General features: G+C 46.1%; 1 protein-coding gene across 9 annotated transcripts in view; it reads left to right on the forward strand.

Moving 5' to 3' along the window:
- The window catches only part of TASOR2 (transcription activation suppressor family member 2), a 259,706-nt gene that overhangs the window by 198,641 nt on the left and 38,926 nt on the right, over window positions 1–22,139 (forward strand). For all 9 annotated transcript variants that reach the window (XM_063926781.1, XM_063926779.1, XM_063926786.1 and 6 more), the window contains 3 exons: window positions 8,807–8,932; window positions 11,725–11,878; window positions 12,276–12,381. In XM_063926781.1, coding sequence (XP_063782851.1) covers window positions 8,807–8,932; window positions 11,725–11,878; window positions 12,276–12,381 — 386 coding nt within the window. The remainder of the gene's footprint in view (window positions 1–8,806; window positions 8,933–11,724; window positions 11,879–12,275; window positions 12,382–22,139) is intronic.

Here is a 22,139-nt window from a genome sequence, read left to right on the forward strand (position 1 = left end):
GGCAAGCATAACATTAGAACTATACAGTAATTTATAATTGTTAGCAGAAATGAAGTTATCGGATTACCAATTGTAGTTCACATTGAATTAATTTGCACATCTCAGCGCACATAAGTGAGTAAACATTGAATGATTGCTTAGTACTTATCTTGTGATCACCTGTGTTTGCCATACAATATTACCCTGTGGGACAGATTAGTTTCCTCAGTGGAGATGGAGGTTATTCTAATTTTATTGCAGTAGTGTATATTTGCCTGCATATCCTGCTTTTGAAGCAAATACATCCTAATGGGTCATATCCGTTTTTGTTATTTCCAAATCGCAATTGCTCTTCTCAGGTGAATTCACATGTTAGTCAAAATAATGATGCATTTATAATTTTCATAAATATGTAGTAAACTAAAGATTTGTGGTTTTTGCTTATTGAATTTGCTTGTAAAGAGTACATGTCCCTTTTTACATAAATGGATTTTTACATGTGTATAAAATGAAATAAAAATCAGGGCATCTGCATACCTCATGTGGGATTATACTGTGCTCCGTATGTGGTATGGAAGAATCAACTAAGAATTGGACATGATTATTATGACTGAATTAAAATGGAAAAATTAATCGTACAGATGGGTTCTCATACATCTAGCATCAGTACGCTGTGCAGTGCGTGATGCCTGGTGTGAGTGAGCAACTCTGCTAACGTTGGCTGTCTCTTTGTGCCGAAAATGCATCTTAGTCGCATGCAATAAGACAAGAATGCACAAGCAGACTGTGCTGAGTAATGTGATATAGGACACTTGTATTTTGTCTATACAAAACAGAATTTGTATTGGAAACCTGCTACATTGTAGCACTTTGTGCACAGATTCAGAGACTCGGGGGTCTGTTTACTAAGCCGTGGATGGAGCGGATTGGCTGGGACTTTATCTCCGTCCGTCTCCATCGTAAATAGACCCCTTAGTCACACACAATATACAAATGTCATATATCAAATTAATCAGCACAGTCTCCTAGTGCATCCTAATCACATTTTGTTATGACTAAGGTGCATATTCGGCAGAAAAGATGCCCAACGCTAGAAGATTCTCACATAACCTGGCATGCCAAGAGGGGCTGTTTGGAGTGATTGCAGCAAAGATGTACGAGGACATATCTGTAGCTCATTACAGCAACAGAATACGTTTTTGTTTTTTTTTATATTTCAAATGGATGAAATTAATGAGAGTATATGAAGAAACAGTTTAGAGTTTCATTAGACAGTTATAGTGTCTGATTTGATACCTGGAGAGAAATCTAAGCAGTGGCGAGTTTCCCATTAGGCACACGAGGCATGTTCCTAGGGGCGGCACGTGTTTGGGGGCAGCACTTGAATGCTTGTGTTGGTACTGTCAGTGTCAGCCCAAAATGTACCAGTAACTGCTAAATATTTCCGGTGTACTGTACCACATGCCATCTTGAATGGAGTGTAAATGGGTAGGACATGCACGTACTGCCCATGTAAGCTGTCCTACTTAGTAAATATGTATACATATTAAAATAAAGTCATAGTGGCTTTTTTATTATTCTATTCAATTGTCAATCATCAAATGAGGGCTTACAACCAGTCAATAAAAATAATAAAATTAGGCATAAGGGGGAGTGGCCATTACTGTTGTGCCTAAGGGCACCTGAATCAAAGCACAAGTATGTCTTTATATAGATAGGTGGTGATACAAAAAGTAGTAATCAATCACCAAATTAATTTATAACTACTGCTGGGCATACATGATCAGATAAAATGCCTGTCACAGACAGACATTTTATCTGACAGCCTGACACCCATCATATGTCATAATATGTTGGCACTACATAATTATTATTCACTTGTTAATGCATCGTGTGCAATGTTAATTATGTCTTTTAAGAATGATACAATTTAGACTGTAGACATCAGTAAGAATAAATTGATAAAAGTGGGTCGCAAAGCTGATTTACAAACATGAATCTCTCGTGTATACTGCAGAGACTCCAGAGGCGGACTTAGTAGTCCAGCCGCCCCTAGGCACAACGTTTTGGCCACAAACCCCACCCCTTCAAAACACATTTATGCACACACATGCACTGTATACACTCACCATCGCTACACGTACACTGCATAAGCATACACACACACTCCATACACTGCACTCACAGTGGTGCAGAGAGAGGGGGTATCGGGTAGGTGCTATTTACCCAGGCCTGATTGAGAGTCCCTACAAACCTCCCTTTACCTGGCAGCAGCAGCTGCAGCTCTTCTTCACAGCCCAGCGCATGCTGCAGTGTGCTGGACTGCAGTGTAGCCAGGGAGGCACATAAGGGTCTATTCATAAAGCAGTGAAAAGTGTGGAGAAATGAGCCAGTGGAGTAGTTGCCCATGGCAACCAATCAGCATTGAAGTAGCATTTATAATTTGCATACTATACAATTGTACGAAGCAGCTGATTGGTTACCATGGGCAACTTCTCCACTCTTCACTGCTTCATGAATAGACCCCTTAAAGTACTATTGTTTCTCTATCGTCCTAGTGGATGCTGGGGTTCCTGAAAGGACCATGGGGAATAGCGGCTCCGCAGGAGACAGGGCACAAAAAGTAAAGCTTTAGGATCAGGTGGTGTGCACTGGCTCCTCCCCCTATGACCCTCCTCCAAGCCAGTTAGATTTTGTGCCCGGCCGAGAAGGGTGCAATCTAGGTGGCTCTCCTAAAGAGCTGCTTAGGAAAGTTTAGATTAGGTTTTTTTATTTTACAGTGAGTCCTGCTGGCAACAGGATCACTGCAACGAGGGACTTAGGGGAGAAGAAGTGAACTCACCTGCGTGCAGGATGGATTGGCTTCTTGGCTACTGGACGTCTGCTCCAGAGGGACGATCACAGGTACAGCCTGGATGGTCACCGGAGCCTTGCCGCCGGCCCCCTTGCAGATGCTGAAGTAAGAAGAGGTCCAGAATCGGCGGCAGAAGACTCCTCAGTCTTCTAAAGGTAGCGCACAGCACTGCAGCTGTGCGCCATTTTCCTCTCAGCACACTTCACACGGCAGTCACTGAGGGTGCAGGGCGCTGGGAGGGGGGCGCCCTGGGAGGCAAATGAATACCTATTTTGGCTAAAAATACCTCACATATAGCCTCCGGAGGCTATATGGAGATATTTAACCCCTGCCAGAATCCGTTAAGAGCGGGAGACGAGGCCGCCGAAAAAGGGGCGGGGCCTATCTCCTCAGCACACAGCGCCATTTTCCCTCACAGAAAGGCTGGAGGGAAGGCTCCCAGGCTCTCCCCTGCACTGCACTACAGAAACAGGGTTAAAACAGAGAGGGGGGGCACTAATTTGGCGATATGCTTATATATATATTAAGATGCTATAAGGGAAAACACTTATATAAGGTTGTCCCTATATAATTATAGCGTTTTTGGTGTGTGCTGGCAAACTCTCCCTCTGTCTCTCCAAAGGGCTAGTGGGTCCTGTCCTCTATCAGAGCATTCCCTGTGTGTGTGCTGTGTGTCGGTACGTGTGTGTCGACAGGTAGGAGGACGATGTTGGTGAGGAGGCGGAGCAATTGCCTGTAATGGTGATGTCACTCTCTAGGGAGTCGACACCGGAATGGATGGCTTATTTAGGAAATTACGTGATAATGTCAACACGCTGCAAGGTCGGTTGACGACATGAGACGGCCGACAAACAATTAGTACGGTCCAGACGTCTCAAAAACACAGTCAAGGGTTTTAAAACGCCCGTTTACTTTAGTCGGTCGACACAGACACAGACAGGGACACTGAATCCAGTGTCGACGGTGAATAAACAAACGTATTCCTTATTAGGGCCACACGTTAAAGGCAATGAAGGAGGTGTTACGTATTTCTGATACTACAAGTACCACAAAAGAGGGTATTATGTGGGATGTGAAAAAACTACCATAGTTTTTCCTGAATCAGATAAATTAAATAAAGTGTGTGATGATGCGTGGGTTCCCCCCGATAGAAAATTATGGGCGGTATACCCTTTCCCGCCAGAAGTTAGGGCGCGTTGGGAAACACCCCTTAAGGTGGATAAGGCGCTCACACGCTTATCAAAACAAGTGGCGGTACCGTCTATAGATAGGGCCGTCCTCAAGGACCAGCTGACAAGGCTGGAAAATATAATAAAAAGTATATACACACATACTGGTGTTATACTGCGGCCAGCGATCGCCTCAGCCTGGATGTGCAGAGCTAGGGTGGCTTGGTCGGATTCCCTGACTAAAAATATTGATACCCTTGACAGGGACAGTATTTTATTGACTATAGAGCATTTCTATATATGCGAGATGCACAGAGGGATATTTGCACTCTGGCATCATGAATAAACGCGATGTCCATAACTGCCAGAAGATGTTATGGACACGACAGTGGTCAGGTGATGCAGATTCCAAACGGCACAGTATGGCCGTATAAAGGAAGAGGACTTGTTTGGGGTCGGTCCATCGGACCTGGTGGTCACGGCAACTGCTGGAAAATCCACCGTTTTTTACCCTAAGTCACATCTCTGCAGAAAAAGACACCGTCTTTTCAGCCTCAGTCCTCTCGTCCCTATAAGATCATATCTGCCCAGGGATAGAGGAAAGGGAAGAAGACTGCAACAGGCAGCCTATTCCCAGGAACAGAAGCGTTCCACCGCGTCTGACAAGTTCTCAGCATGGCGCTGAGACCGTACAGGACCCCTGGATCCTACAAGTAGTATCCCGGGGGTACAGATGGGAATGTCGAGACGTTTCCCCTTCGCAGGCTCCTGAAGTCTGCTTTACCAAGTCTCCCTCCGACAAGGAGGTAGTATGGGAAAAAATTCACAAGCTGTGTTCCCAGCAGGTGACAATTAAATTACCCCTCCTACTACAGAAAAGGGGTATTATTCCACACTATATTGTGGTACTGAAGCCAGAAGGCTAGGTGAGACTTATTCTAAAAAAAAAAAAAAAAAAAAAAAAAAAAAATTTTTTTTGAACACTTACAAAGGTTCAAATTAAGATGAAGTCACTCAGAGCAGTGATAACGAACCAGGAAGAAGGGGACTATATAGTGTCCCGGGACATCAGGGATGCTTACCTCTATGTCCCAAATTTGCCCTTCTCACTAAGGGTACCTCAGGTTCGTGGTGCAGAACTGTCACTATCAGTTTCAGACGCTGCCGTTTGGATTGTCCACGGCACCCCGGGGTCTTTACCAAGGTAATGGCCGAATTGATGATTCTTCTTCGAAGAAAAGGCGTCTTAATTATCCCTTACTTGGACGATCTCCTGATAGGGGCATAGTCCAGGGAACAGTTGGAGGTCGGAGTAGCACTATCTCGGATACTGCTACAATCAGCACGGGTGGATTCTAAATATTCCAAAATCGCAGCTGATCCCGACGACACGTCTGCTGTGCCTAGGGATGATTCTGGACACAGTCCAGAAAAAGGTGTTTCTCCCGGAAGAGAAAGCCAGGGAGTTATCCGAGCAAGTCAGGAACCTCCTAAAAACAGTGCATCATTGCACAAGGGTCCTGGTAAAAATGGTGGCTTCCTACGAAGCAATTCCATTCGGCAGATTTCACGTAAGAACTTTTCAGTGGGATCTGCTGGACAAATGGTCCGGATCGCATCTTCAGATGCATCAGCGGATAACCCAATATCCAAGGACAAGGGTGTCTCTCCTGTGGTGGTTATAGAGTGCTCATCTTCTAGAGGGCCGCAGATTCGGCATTCAGGATTGGATGCTGGTAACCACGGAGCCCAGCCTGAGAGGCTGGGGAGCAGTCACACAAGGGAAAAATTTCCAGGGAGTGTGATCAAGTATGGAGACTTTTCTCCACATAAATATACTGGAGCTAAGGGTAAATTTATAATGCTCTAAGCTTAGCAAGACCTCTGCTTCAAGGTCAGCCGGTATTGATCCAGTGGGAAAAACATCACGGCAGTCGCCCACGTAAACAGACAGGGCGACACAAGAAGCAGGAGGGCAATGGCAGAAACTGCAAGGACTTTTCGCTGGGCGGAAAATCATGTGATAACACTGTCAGCAGTTTTTCATCCCGGGAATGGAAACTGGGAAGCAGACTTCCTCAGCACGACCTCCACCCGGGAGAGTGGAAACTTCATTGAGAAGTTTTTTCCACATGATTGTAAACCGTTGGGAAATACCAAAGGTGGACATGATGGCGTCCCGTCTGAACAAAAAACGGGACAGGTATTGCGCCAGGTCAAGGGACCCTCAGGCAATAGATGTGGACGTTCTGGTAACACCGTGGGTGTACCAGTCGGTGTATGTGTTCCCTCCTCTGCTTCTCATACCTAAGGTGCTGAGAATTATAAGACGTAGAGGAGTAAGAACTATACTCATGGCTCCGGATTGGCCAAGAAGGACTTGGTACCCGGAACTTCAAGAGATGCTTACAGAGGTCTTATGGCCTCTGCCGCTAAGAAGGGACTTGCTTCAGCAAGTACCATGTCTGTTCCAAGACTTACCGCAGCTGCGTTTGTCGGCATGGCGATGGAAAGCCGGATCCTAAGGGAAAAAAGGCATTCCGGAAGAGGTAATTCCTACCCTGGTCAAAGCCAGAAAGGAGGTGACCGCACAACATTATCACCACGTGTGGCGAAAATTTGTTGCGTGGTGTGAGGCCAGGAAGGCCCCACAAAGAAATTTCAACTCGGTCGTTTCCTGCATTTCCTGCAAACAGGAGTGTCTATGGGCCTCAAATTGGGGTCCATTAAGGTTCAAATTCGGCCCTGTAAATTTTCTTCCAGAAAGAATTGGCTTCAGTTCCTGAAGTCCAGAAGTTTGTCAAGGGAGTATTGCATATACAAACCCCTTTTTTGTGCCTCCAGTGGCACTGTGGGATCTCAACGTAGTTCTGGGATTTCTCAAATCACATTGGTTTAAAACCAGTCAAATATGTGGATTTGCAGCATCTCACATAAAAAGTGACCATGCTCTTGGCCCTGGCCTGGACCAGGCGAGTGTCAAATTGGTGGTTTTTTCTCAAAAAAGCCCATATCTGTTTGTCCATTCGGACAGGGCAGAGCTGCGGACTCGTCCCCAGTTCTCTCCCTAAGGTGGTGTCAGTGTTTCACCTGAACCAGCTTATTGTGGTGCCTTGCACCTACTAGGGACTTGGAGGACTCCAAGTTGCTAGAAGTTGTCAGGGCCCTGAAAATATATTCCAGGACAGCTGGAGTCAGAAAATCTGACTCGCTGTTTATACTGTATGCACCCAACAAGTTGGGTGCGCCTGCTTCTAAGCAGTCGATTGCTCGTTGGATTTGTAACACAATTCAACTTGCACATTCTGAGGCAGGCCTGCCACAGTCTAAATCGGTTAAGGCCCATTCCACAAGGAAGGTGGGCTCATCTTGGGCGGCTGCCCGAGAGGTCTCGGCATTACAACTCTGCCGAGCAGCTACGTGGTCAGGGGAGAACACGTTTGTAAAATTCTACAAATTTGATATCCTGGCAAAAGAGGACCTGGAGTTCTCTCATTCGGTGCTGCAGAGTCATCCGCACTCTCCCGCCCGTTTGGGAGCTTTGGTATAATCCCCATGGTCCTTTCAGGAACCCCAGCATCCACTAGGACGATAGAGAAAATAAGAATTTACTTACCGATAATTCTATTTCTCGGAGTCCGTAGTGGATGCTGGGCGCCCATCCCAAGTGCGGATTATCTGCAATACTTGTACATAGTTACAAAAATCGGGTTATTATTGTTGTGAGCCATCTTTTCAGAGGCTCCGCTGTTATCATACTGTTAACTGGGTTTAGATCACAAGTTGTACGGTGTGATTGGTGTGGCTGGTATGAGTCTTACCCGGGATTCAAAATTCCTCCCTTATTGTGTATGCTCGTCCGGGCACAGTACCTAACTGGCTTGGAGGAGGGTCATAGGGGGAGGAGCCAGTGCACACCACCTGATCCTAAAGCTTTACTTTTTGTGCCCTGTCTCCTGCGGAGCCGCTATTCCCCATGGTCCTTTCAGGAACCCCAGCATCCACTACGGACTCCGAGAAATAGAATTATCGGTAAGTAAATTCTTATTTTTTTCTCTGTATTCTATTTTTGAAATGTGCAGGGCCACGCCTCCCATGATTGGGCCATGCCTCCTGGAAAGTACCTGTGCCCAGCCAGCCTCTCTACTGCCCTGTGCGCGCACACACTGCATACACACTGTACACTCTGTATAAGCATACACATCCACTGCATATACATACTGCATGGACCCACACTGCACAAGTATACATACACTGCATAAACCCACACTGCACAAGCATACTCACACACTGCATAGACCCATACTGCACAAGCATACACACTGTATAGACCCACGCTGCATGCACACACACACTACACACTGCACACTGCATAGATCCACACTGCATACACACAATTACCTCACAAGCAACAGGGGCTGGACGGGGAATCTGCAGCAGCTCCACCTCCTTTATCTCTCTCTTTAGACTCTCACAGAAGGCCCTGCTCAGTCCTGTGTAGCTCCGCCCCTTGCTCAGTCCTGTGTAGCCCCGTCCCCAACAAACAAAAATAAGCAGACTGCTCAGATGCAGCAGTTGGTGGGGAGGGAAAGGGGCAGCCTGTTGTGCCGCCAACCAGCAAGTGGCACCCCTATGCACATGCCTTACGTGCCTAGTGGGAAATCCGCCACTGAGTGATTCCACCAATACACTAAATAACAGTGTAATTTCTGCTAGTTTCTGGATATGGCAGGTGCCAAAAGTTTTAGCACAATGTGTGATGAGTCTGTAACATCTGTTTTATGGTTTGTTCTTTCCTTCACAGAGCTTAATGACGAAGGATGGCCACACTCAGACTGAACCACAGGGCTTCTGCCGTGGTGAACATACAGAGTCAAGTATGCTGTTAGTCATCATAAGGAATGAAGATATATCTTCTACTATAAACAAGGTATGGGTTTGTTTTGTTAACAGAAATATGTTCTCAATGGTACAAGAGTCCTATTTCTACAAGGGAATGACAAATGAGAGAAATCAGTGCTTAACCTCTCTAATCAACTATTCCCTAGTGTGAACTCTTTTAAAGAAGTTGGGGTGCATTGGCGTATCTATAATAGGTGTAGTGTGTGTGGAGCACACGGGTCCAGGGGGGTCCACACCGCACACCCTGCACTCTTTGTTTCAATACTTACCCTACAGATTCCCACGTCGGCAGCAGCAGCACTGCAGAAACCACTGGGAAAATGGAGCCGTGGCCATTTCCCTGGCATTTGCGCATGCGCAGTAGAAAAATCACTGTGAAAGTGGCCGCCACGCTATTTTCTCAAAGACCTGCGCGTGCACACTAGACTTTAGAACAGCGCTAGGGTCTCCTAGTGACCATAGTGCCTAGAGTCGATTGCTTTGCCAGCTAGAGAGGAGGGGGCCTGGACGGAGACTGTACATGGGCCTCCTCCTGTCTTGATGCTCCCCTGTATATACAGTATGCCTGTAACTTGTGCAATAGGCTCCACACTTTGCAGATACTGGCAGGACTTTCTCCCGCACTGTGATGTTCCAGGTTTGGATCTTTGTTACATGGAGGATGCCTAATCTGATTTGGGTTTGCAAGCATTTGGAAATGCTTCAGAGTGCAGAGGTAGGGTTATACTACTGAAGGTGCAATCAGTGTGTTTCATTCCTAAATGAGAACAGTGACACCGTGGCAGTTTTCAAGTTTGCATACACTGTCCAGCAACATCCAGTGGGTGTGAGCATCCAAGAAGGCCTCTGCAAAGTGTATGGCCGGTGATGTCAGGCAGAGAGTTCGAATAAGTGTTCCTTCAGGCACCAGATCAGGACAGAAGTAACTTGGACCCTCGATTGGCAGTCTGCAGCTTTAGATACAGCAGCCGGTCACTCCATAATCAGAAGTAACTGCAGATCATAGTTGTAGAGGACTACCAACCAACCACTGAGGAATGCAGGCCCTCTTTTGCAGCTGCTGCTCTCCGTTGATTTTGCTGCTTTACTAGTATAATGGCAAAATTGAGAGTTGCTGTTTCTGGACAGTATTTTGCCAGTAATTTAGTGGAAAGACCAGAAAAGAAACACTTATGTACTTACACACTTATGTACACTTCAGTGTTAAGCCAGCAGGATTAAAAATCGGATCAATATCTGTTGTTTATTTAGATAGGCTTGGTCATTTGGCATGCAAGAAATGTTTGTTCTTTTCTGTACAGGATTAAATATGTAATATTAGGATTAGCGTGTGAAATGGAGCATACTTTTACAAGTCTTTGTCAGGTGTAAACTGGGGCAAGCTACAGGGGACAAGAGGGTTATCTTACACTGAGCTCAGCACGCTGTCTGTGGTCTCTAAACACACCTAAAGTGACGGACTACAGCTGTACATGTATGGCCCGCTCTTATTGGCCAGTTTAGTTATTTTTAACTAAATCAGGCAGATATTGCTATTATAGCATTACATGCACATATTACCTGCAGATCTAATTGTTTGGTGATCACACCTTAGGTATTAGCACAGTCTGATGAGTTTGTTATGTATTCAGTAGCAGGTAGCAGCAACATATTCAGTTAGTATTGGGCATAAGAGTAAACTGATCTCTGAGACACAATATCCTGCACCTGTTTCTTTCTGGGTTTCATTTGCTACAGGTAGGTTGGAAACTTGTGGCTGTCCAGCTCTTGTGAAACTACACCTCCCAGCATCCCCCCCCCCACACACACACACTATAGTCTTGGGACATTCTGTTTATAAGCTGATGCGATTCATTATCTTAGCATGTATAACTATCTACTTTCACTATGGTTTAAGGTTGCCAATTCACCTAGGCTTTCTCGAACGTCAAGACGTCATCATCTGGTATTACTTGTCTAATACAGTCATAGTTCCGATAGAGATAGAAAATAATTTGATATATTACTTTTTTTTTTTAGGAAGGTCTTGATCTCCCTTTTTAAAGGAAATAAAATAGATCAACATCTACAGTACTGCCACTATCAAGATCTTAATATTGACTGCTCTCTGTTTAAGACCCTCTTCATATCCCCTTCCCACTAGTTACTCGTGTTTTGGTTTTCCTTTTCCTATTGTAAGCATGACATTTGTATGTTTGTAAGGACTTGTATATTTCATTTAGTTTTTGCCAAAAAATAACAAAACAGACAAAAAAAAAAAAGATATAATATACATGAAAATCTAATACAGGTTGAGTCTCCCTTATCCAAAATGCTTGGGACCAGAGGTATTTTGGATATGGGATTTTTACGTATTTTGGAATAATTGCATACCATAATGAGATATCATGGTGATGGGGCCTAAATCTAAGCACAGAATGCATTTATGTTACATATACACCTTATACACACAGCCTGAAGGTAATTTTAGCCAATATTTTTTTATAACTTTGTGCATTAAACAAAGTGTGTATACATTCACACAATTCATTTGTTTCATATACACCTTATACACACAGCCTGAAGGTCATTTAATACAATATTTTTAATAACTTTGTGTATTAAATAAAGTTTGTGTACATTGAGCCATCAGAAAACAAAGGTTTCACTATCTCAATCTTACTCAAAAAAGTCCGTATTTCGGAATATTCCGTATTTCGGAATATTTGGATATGGGATACTCAACCTGTACAAAAGCTACGTCTTATTTTGTTCAGTATCAGCAGAGTGAATGTTATATGCAAGCTTGTAGTTATTAGAGTATATCCTTTGTGTCTGTAGATTCCATGTTTGCTGCAGCTAAGGCTTCTCCCCAATGTAACCTTTGCTGGTGTGGATGCCCCAGAGGATATAACAGAGTCTACGTACCAGGAGCTTTTCCAAGCAGGTGGATTTGTGGTTTCTGATAAAACTGTATTGGAAAACATAACTTTGGGTTAGTATTTATTACTACTTTTCTCTAGGTTTTTTATTTTAGGTAGGATACAGTTTGATAGAAGCTTGCTTCTGCCACCAGTATTTGTTGCGAGAGGTTGGGGGACTCTGCAGCAGTGCAGTATACCTGGACACATTTCTAGAGCGGATTATTTTATACTCTCATCCAATCCTGGTCCAACCTTTAAGCCAACTAATGGACATGTGTTTGGCAGGGTTTGGTAATACTGTATTCGCACAATAATTTATGTAGTTTATATGATATCACTACTTATGTACAATGAGCACATCAAGGTTGTTAAATTTATTCCCATACAGTATAAACTGTTTAGAAAATGAAAGGTGTATGCTGCATATGCAGTTAACATTTTTGTTTATTGTCCTTTATTTGTTTATAGGTAAGCTCAAGGAGCTTCTTACCGTTATGGAGAAGATGAACAGAACCTCCGCTTGGAAGTGGCTAATTCATTACAGGGAAAATAGGAAACTTAAAGACGATAAAAGGTTATTTTTTTTCCTATTTGTACAATTTTAGTTTTGTTTTTTGTATATATCTTTTAAGACCTCACAGCTTTGTCTAGTAGTCATATTACAACAAAGCAGAGGGAGATTCTTATACTGTAAAAATGAAACCATTATGCATTGGGAAGCTGTGCCAACTTTCATTAAAATTGTTACATATACCAGTGTTACATTTCAAGTAATAATAAGAAGTCCTGTTACCATATTGGTGGTGATACAGATGCCATGCCTCCTTTCCTATAGGTCAACTCCAGTCAAACATTTTGCCTTATTAAATTAATCTAACTGTGTATTTAAAATATTGGGACCTTTTCTTCCTGAAATCACATAATGAAACCTCAGAAATAAACCTTTGCTGCAAATTTGCATATAGGAAGGAACACAGAATAAACTACACTGGTTTGTTTCCATCATTGCAAATACTTCTAAGGAAGAGCAATGTTCAAAGTATACTCTTCAGATGTAAGTAATATTATTGAGTCAGTTCAGTTGGGGGCCGTGTGCCATTGGAACGCCAACAATGGCACCCTAAACATCAAAATTTCTGCACTAAATTGCTCATTTTACTTTGTAGCCCCATAGAGGTGCATATACAAATAGACAATTTAAGGCTTATGTGTACACTACAGTGCCAGCATCATGGGCATCATACCAGATTGAAAGGCTCATTTATTAACAAGTGATAAAAGTTGTTGCGTATGATAAATGGTGCTCCAGGCAATCAGCTCCCAGCTGTCATTTTTTAAATACATGACAGGAGCTGATTGGCTGGCGCACCACATATCATGCGCAACAAGTTTTATCATCCACGAGTTTTATCACTCGCTGATAAATGGGCTCCTCCTGAATTTCCCCTTTTTTTTTTTTTTTTTTTAGGTTTTACTAGATAATTGCAGGCATAAGTCATAATTACAGCATCAGAGGTTACTCCTGGAAGATTTAGTACAATGCATTATGGCAGCATAATTTCTGATTGGTGTTATGTTAGCACCAGCGGCTCCTACCTGTTTGTAGGAGGTGGACTGCTGCTACCTGTGCCCAGACTTCTCGCCAGCCGGGTCCTGGCACCTGCACAATGGATCTGGGACTGCGCATGCATAACACACTGGGTACTATGGGCTGCATCGGCTGCAGTCCATAGAGGCTGGGTAGGGCTGACAATAAGACCAGGGAGTGGCTTCCTACTGCTAATTGCAGGCCGCACTGGCAACCCCAGAGGGAGCAAAACATCTACCCCTAGGGCTGTCATGTGGGTGACTGAGAGCACTTCCAGTGGGAAGTCACTGCCACTCAGTGTAGCCAGTGCTATCACAGACTGCAACTGGCCCACTAACGTGGAGGATTTAACCGTGGGAACAGCAGTCCTGCAGCCCAAAAGTAAAATCCGCCACTGGTAGTTGATCTTTTAAGCTAAATGTTTTGATTGTCCAGTAGCAATGATGCATGTTTCACGTTTGTTAATGTGCAATAACACTGTCTAGATGGGGTGCTTTTAAATATGTTTAGTTGATATATTAATTGTAAGCGAAGGCTTTGAGAAAGAAAGCATGGCATCTAAAATGCAGCCGGTATAGTGCTATGAAATGCTTTGAATAGAACAGTGGCCTTGGAAATATGTTTTTTTTTTTTTTTACAGCTTTTATTATTTCTGCGCCAATTTCTCTAACGTCCTAAGTGGATGCTGGGGACTCCGTAAGGACCATGGGGAATAGCGGCTCCGCAGGAGACTGGGCACATCTAAAGAAAGCTTTAGGACTATCTGGTGTGCACTGGCTCCTCCCCCTATGACCCTCCTCCAAGCCTCAGTTAGATCTCTGTGCCCGAACGAGAAGGGTGCACACTAGGGGCTCTCCTGAGCTTCTTAGTGAAAGTTTTAGTTTAGGTTTTTTATTTTCAGTGAGACCTGCTGGCAACAGGCTCACTGCATCGAGGGACTAAGGGGAGAAGAAGCGAACTCACCTGCTTGCAGAGTGGATTGGGCTTCTTAGGCTACTGGACATTAGCTCCAGAGGGACGATCACAGGCCCAGCTTGGATGGGTCCCAGAGCCGCGCCGCCGGCCCCCTTACAGAGCCAGAAGGCAGAAGAGGTCCGGAAAATCGGCGGCAGAAGACGTCCTGTCTTCAACAAGGTAGCGCACAGCACTGCAGCTGTGCGCCATTGCTCTCAGCACACTTCACACTCCGGTCACTGAGGGTGCAGGGCGCTGGGGGGGGGCGCCCTGAGACGCAATAATAAACACCTTGGATGGCAAAAAATGCATCACATATAGCTCCTGGGCTATATGGATGCATTTAACCCCTGCCAAAATACATAAAAAAACGGGAGATAGGCTCCGCCCCCTTATCGGCGGCCTTATCTCCTCAGCACACTGGCGCCATTTTCCCTCACAGCTCCGTTGGAGGGAAGCTCCCTGTCTCTCCCCTGCAGTCACTACACTACAGAAAGGGTTAAAAAAGAGAGGGGGGCACAAATTAGGCGCAGTATTAACTATACAGCAGCTATAAGGGGAAAAACACTTATATAAGGTTATCCCTGTATATATATATAGCGCTCTGGTGTGTGCTGGCAAACTCTCCCTCTGTCTCCCCAAAGGGCTAGTGGGGTCCTGTCCTCTATCAGAGCATTCCCTGTGCGTGTGCTGTATGTCGGTACTTTTGTGTCGACATGTATGAGGAGAAAAATGATGTGGAGACGGAGCAGATTGCCTGTAATAGTGATGTCACCCCCTAGCGGGTCGACACCTGAGTGGATGAACTGTTGGAAGGAATTACGTGACAGTGTCAGCTCTGTATAAAAGACAGTGGTTGACATGAGACAGCCGGCTACTCAGCTTGTGCCTGTCCAGACGTCTCATAGGCCGTCAGGGGCTCTAAAGCGCCCGTTACCTCAGATGGCAGATATAGACGCCGACACGGATACTGACTCCAGTGTCGACGGTGAAGAGACAAATGTGACTTCCAGTAGGGCCACACGTTACATGATTGAGGCAATGAAAAATGTTTTACACATTTCTGATAATACGAGTACCACCAAAAAGGGGTATTAATGTTCGGTGAGGAAAAACTACCTGTAGTTTTCCTGAATCTGAGAAATTAAATGAGGTGTGTGATGATGCGTGGGTTTCCCCCGATAACAACTGATAATTTCTAAAATGTTATTGGCATTATATCCTTTCCCGCCAGAGGTTAGGGTGCGTTGGGAAACACCCCCTAGGGTGGATAAAGCGCTCACACGCTTGTAAGGGCTCTATCCTCTCCTGAGATGGCCGCCCTTAAGGATCCTGCTGATAGAAAGCAGGAGGGTATCCTAAAATGTATTTACACACATACTGGTGTTATACTGCGACCAGCAATCGCCTCAGCCTGGATGTGCAGTGCTGGGTTGGCGTGGTCGGATTCCCTGACTGAAAATATTGATACCCTAGATAGGGACAGTATATTTTTGCCTATAGAGCATTTGAAAGATGCATTTCTATATATGAGTGATGCACAGCGGAATATTTGCCGACTGGCATCAAGTCTAAGTGCGTTGTCCATTTCTACCAGTAGAGGGTTATGGACACGTCAGTGGTCAGGTGATGCGTATTCCAAACGGCATTTGGAAGTATTGCCTTATTAAGGGAGGAGTTATTTGGGGTCGGTCTTTCAGACCTGGTGGCCACGGCAACAGCTGGGAAATCCACGTTTGTACCCCAGGTCGCCTCTCAACATGAGAAGACGCCGTATTATCAGGCGCAGTCTTTTCGTGGATAAGCGGGCAAAAGGTTCCTCATTTCTGCCCCGTGACAGAGGGAGAGGAAAAAGGCTGCAGAAATCAGCCAGTTCCCAGGAACAGAAACCCTCTCCCGCCTCTGCCAAGCCCTCAGTATACGCTGGGGCTTTACAAGCAGAATCAGGCACGGTGGGGGGCCCGTCTCAATGAATTTCAGCGCGCAGTGGGCTCACTCGCAAGTAGACCCCTGGATCCTTCAGGTGATATCTCAGGGGTACAAATTAGAATTCGAGACGTCTCCCCCTCGCCGTTTCCTAAAGTCGGCTTTACCGATGTCTCCTTCTGACAGGGAGACAGTTTTGGAAGCCATTCACAAGCTGTATTCCCAGCAGGTGATAATCAAGGTACCCCTCCTGCAACAGGGAACGGGGTATTATTCCACAGTTGTGGTACCGAAGCCGGATGGCTCGGTGAGACCGATTCTAAATCTAAAATCTTTGAACACTTACATACAGAGGTTCAAATTCAAGATTGAGTCACTCAGAGCAGTGATTGCGAACCTGGAAGAAGGGGACTACATGATGTCTCGGGACATCAAGGATGCTTACCTTCATGTCAAAATTTACCCTTCTCACCAAGGGTACCTCAGGTTTATGGTACAGAACTGTCACTATCAGTTCAGACGCTGCCGTATGCATGGTCCACGGCACCCCGGGTCTTTACCAAGGTAATGGCCGAAATGATGATATTCCTTCAAAGGAAGGGAATTTTAGTTATCCCTTACTTGGACGATTCCCTGATAAGGGTAAGATCCAGGGAACAGTTGGAGGTCGGTGTAGCACTATCTCAGGTAGTGTTGCTGCAGCACGGTTGGATTCTCAATATTCCAAAATTGCAGCTGGTTCCGACGACTTGTCTTCTGTTCCTAGGGATGATCCTGGACACAGTCCAGAAAAAGGTGTTTCTCCCGGAGGAGAAAGCCAGGGAGTTATCCGAGCTAGTCAGGAACCTCCTAAAACCGAGCCAAGTCTCAGTGCATCAATGCACAAGGGTTCTGGGTAAAATGGTGGCTTCCTACGAAGCAATCCCATTCGGCAGATTCCACGCAAGAACTTTCCAGTGGGACCTGCTGGACAAATGGTCCGGGTCGCATCTTTAGATGCATCAGCGGATAACCCTGTCACCAAGGACAAGGGTGTCCCTCCTGTGGTGGTTGCAGAGTGCTCATCTTCTAGAGGGCCGCAGATTCGGCATTCAGGACTGGGTCCTGGTAACCACGGATGCCAGCCTGCGAGGCTGGGGAGCAGTCACACAGGGAAGGAATATCCAGGACTTATGGTCAAGCCTGGAGACATCACTTCACATAAATATCCTGAAGCTAAGGGACATTTACAATGCTCTAAGCTTAGCAAGACCTCTGCTTCAAGGTCAGCCGGTGTTGATCCAGTCGGACAACATCACGGCAGTCACCCACGTAAACAGACAGGGTGGCACAAGAAGCAGGAGGGCAATGGCAGAAGCTGCAAGGATTCTTCGCTGGGCGGAAAATCATGTGATAGCACTGTCAGCAGTATTCATTCCGGGAGTGGACAACTGGGAAGCAGACTTCCTCAGCACGACCTCCACCCGGGAGAGTGGGGACTTCACCCAGAAGTCTTCCACATGATTATAAACCGTTGGGAAAAACTCGACAGGTATTGCGCCAGGTCCAGGGACCCTCAGGCAATAGCTGTAGACGCTCTGGTAACACCGTGGGTGTACCAGTCAGGGTATGTGTTCCCTACTCTGCCTCTCATACCCAAGGTACTGAGATTGATAAGATGGAGAGGAGTAAGCACTATATTCGTGGCTCCGGATTGGCCAAGAAGGATTTGGTAACCGGAACTTCAAGAGATGCTCACGGAGGATCCGTGGCCTCTACCTCTAAGAAGGGACCTGCTCCAGCAAGGACCCTGTCTGTTCCAAGACTTACCGCGGCTGCGTTTGACGGCATGGCGGTTGAACGCCGGATCCTGAAGGAAAAAAGGCATTCCGGATGAAGTCATCCCTATCCTGATCAAAGCCAGGAAGGATGTAACCGCAAAAACATTATTACCGCAATTGGCGAAAATATGTTGCGTGGTGCGAGGCCAGTAAGGCCCGACGGTGGAAATTCAACTGGGTCGATTCCTACATTTCCTGCAAACAGGAGTGTCTATGGGCCTGAAATTGGGGTCCATTAAGGTTCAAATTTCGGCCCTGTCAATTTTCTTCCAAAAAGAACTAGCTTCAGTCCCTGAAGTTCAGACGTTTGTAAAAGGGGTACTGCATATACAGCCTCCTTTTGTGCCTCCAGTGGCACTTTGGGATCTCAATGTAGTTTTGGGTTCCAAAAGTCACATTGGTTTGAACCACTTAAATCTGTGGAGTTAAAATATCTCACATGGAAAGTGGTCATGCTGTTGGCCCTGGCCTGGGCCAGGCGCGTGTCAGAATTGGCGGCTTTATCCTGAAAAAGCCCTTATCTGATGTTCCATTCGGACAGGGCGGAATTGAGGACTCGTCCTCAGTTTCTCCCTAAGGTGGTTTCAGCGTTTCACCTGAACCAACCTATTTGTGGTGCCTGCGGCTACTAGGGACTTGGAGGACTCCAAGTTGCTAGACGTTGTCAGGGCCCTGAAAAATAAGAATTTACTTACCGATAATTCTATTTCTCATAGTCCGTAGTGGATGCTGGGGACTCCGAAAGGACCATGGGGAATAGCGGCTCCGCAGGAGACTGGGCACAAAGTAAAAGCTTTAGGACTAGCTGGTGTGCACTCGCTCCTCCCCCTATGACCCTCCTCCAAGCCTCAGTTAGGATACTGTGCCCGGACGAGCGTACACAATAAGGAAGGATTTTGAATCCCGGGTAAGACTCATACCAGCCACACCAATCACACCGTACAACTTGTGATCTGAACCCAGTTAACAGCATGATAACAGAAGGAGCCTCTGAAAAGATGGCTCACAACAACAATAACCCGATTTTTGTAACAATAACTATGTACAAGTAATGCAGACAATCCGCACTTGGGATGGGCGCCCAGCATCCACTACGGACTATGAGAAATAGAATTATCGGTAAGTAAATTCTTATTTTCTCTAACGTCCTAGTGGATGCTGGGGACTCCAAAAGGACCATGGGGATTATACCAAAGCTCCCAAACGGGCGGGAGAGTGCGGATGACTCTGCAGCACCGAATGAGAGAACTCCAGGTCCTCCTCAGCCAGGGTATCAAATTTGTAGAATTTAGCAAACGTGTTTGCCCCTGACCAAGTAGCTGCTCGGCAAAGTTGTAAAGCCGAGACCCCTCGGGCAGCCGCCCAAGATGAGCCCACTTTCCGTGTGGAATGGGCTTTTACAGATTTTGGCTGTGGCAGGCCTGCCACAGAATGTGCAAGCTGAATTGTACTACAAATCCAACGAGCAATCGTCTGCTTAGAAGCAGGAGCACCCAGCTTGTTGGGTGCATACAGGATAAACAGCGAGTCAGATTTTCTGACTCCAGCCGTCCTGGAAACATATATTTTCAGGGCCCTGACTACGTCCAGCAACTTGGAATCCTCCAAGTCCCTAGTAGCCGCAGGCACCACAATAGGTTGGTTTAAGTGAAATGCTGAAACCACCTTAGGGAGAAATTGAGGACGAGTCCTCAATTCTGCCCTGTCCGTATGAAAAATTAGGTAAGGGCTTTTATAGGATAAAGCCGCCAATTCTGATACACGCCTGGCTGAAGCCAGGGCTAACAGCATTACCACTTTCCATGTGAGATATTTCAAGTCCACAGTGGTGAGTGGTTCAAACCAATGTGATTTTAGGAATCCCAACACTACATTGAGATCCCAAGGTGCCACTGGAGGCACAAAAGGAGGCTGTATATGCAGTACTCCCTTGACAAACGTCTGAACTTCAGGAACAGAAGCTAGTTCTTTTTGGAAGAATATCGACAGGGCCGAAATTTGAACCTTAATGGACCCTAATTTGAGGCCCATAGACAGTCCTGTTTGCAGGAAATGCAGGAATCGACCCAGTTGAAATTCCTCCGTAGGGGCCTTCCTGGCCTCGCACCACGCAACATATTTACGCCAAATACGGTGATAATGTTGTACGGTTACATCCTTCCTGGCTTTGATCAGGGTAGGGATGACTTCATCCGGAATGCCTTTTTCCTTCAGGATCCGGCGTTCAACCGCCATGCCGTCAAACGCAGCCGCGGTAAGTCTTGGAACAGACATGGTCCCTGCTGGAGCAGGTCCTGTCTTAGAGGTAGAGGCCACGGGTCTTCCGTGAGCATCTCTTGAATTTCCGGGTACCAAGTCCTTCTTGGCCAATCCGGAGCCACGAGTATAGTCTTTACTCCTCTCCTTCTTATGATTCTCAGTACTTTTGGTATGAGAGGAAGAGGAGGGAACACATACACTGACCGGTACACCCACGGTGTTACCAGAGCGTCCACAGCTATTGCCTGAGGGTCCCTTGACCTGGAGCAATATCTGTCCAGTTTTTTGTTGAGGCGAGACGCCATCATGTCCACCTTTTGGTTTTTCCCAATGGTTTACAATCATGTGGAAGACTTCTGGGTGAAGTCCCCACTCCCCCGGGTGAAGATCGTGTCTGCTGAGGAAGTCTGCTTCCCAGTTGTCCACTCCCGGAATGAACACTGCTGACAGTGCTATCACATGATTTTCCGCCCAGCGAAGAATCCTTGCCACTTCCGTCATTGCCCTCCTGCTTCTTGTGCCGCCCTGTCTGTTTACGTGGGCGACTGCCGTGATGTTGTCCGACTGGATCAATACTGGCTGACCCTGAAGCAGAGGCCTTGCCTGACTTAGGGCATTGTAAATGGCCCTTAGTTCCAGGATATTTGTGTGAAGTGACGTTTCCATGCTTGACCACAAGCCCTGGAAATTTTTTCCCTGTGTGACTGCTCCCCAGCCTCTCAGGCTGGCATCCGTGGTCACCAGGACCCAATCCTGAATGCCGAATCTGCGGCCCTCTAGGAGATGAGCACTCTGTAACCACCACAGGAGAGACACCCTTGTCCTTGGAGACAGGGTTATCCGCTGATGCATTTGAAGATGCGATCCGGACCATTTGTCTAGCAGATCCAACTGAAAAGTTCTTGCGTGGAATCTGCCGAATGGAATCGCTTCGTAAGAAGCCACCATCTTTCCCAGGACCCTTGTGCACTGATGCACTGACACCTGGCCTGGTCTTAGGAGTTTCCTGACTAGGTCGGATAACTCCCTGGCTTTTTCTTCCGGGAGAAACACCTTTTTCTGTACTGTGTCCAGAATCATCCCTAGGAACAGCAGACGTGTCGTCGGAATCAGCTGCGATTTTGGAATATTTAGAATCCATCCGTGCTGTCGTATTACTATTTGAGATAGTGCTACTCCGACCTCTAACTGTTCTCTGGACCGTGCCCTTATCAGGAGATCGTCCAAGTAAGGGATAATTAAGACGCCTTTTCTTCGAAGAAGAATCATCATTTCGGCCATTACCTTGGTAAAGACCCGGGGTGCCGTGGACAATCCAAACGGCAGCGTCTGAAACTGATAGTGACCGTTCTGTACCACAAACCTGAGGTACCCTTGGTGAGAAGGGCAAATTGGGACATGGAGGTAAGCATCCTTGATGTCCAGAGACACCATGTAGTCCCCTTCTTCCAGGTTCGCTATCACTGCTCTGAGTGACTCCATCTTGAACTTGAACCTTTTTATGTAAGTGTTCAAGGCTTTCAGATTTAAAATGGGTCTCACCGAGCCGTCCGGCTTCGGTACCACAAACAGCGTGGAGTAATACCCCTTTCCCTGTTGTAGGAGGGGTACCTTGATTATCACTTGCTGGGAATACAGCTTGTGAATGGCTTCCAATACCGCCTCCCTGTCGGGGGTAGACGTTGGTAAAGCAGACTTCAGGAACCGGCGAGGGGGAGACGTCTCGAATTCCAATTTGTACCCCTGAGATACTACCTGCAGGATCCAGGGGTCCACTTGCGAGTG

This window comes from Pseudophryne corroboree, chromosome 6 (genome assembly GCF_028390025.1).
Source record: "Pseudophryne corroboree isolate aPseCor3 chromosome 6, aPseCor3.hap2, whole genome shotgun sequence".
Taxonomy (NCBI): Eukaryota; Metazoa; Chordata; class Amphibia; order Anura; family Myobatrachidae; genus Pseudophryne; species Pseudophryne corroboree.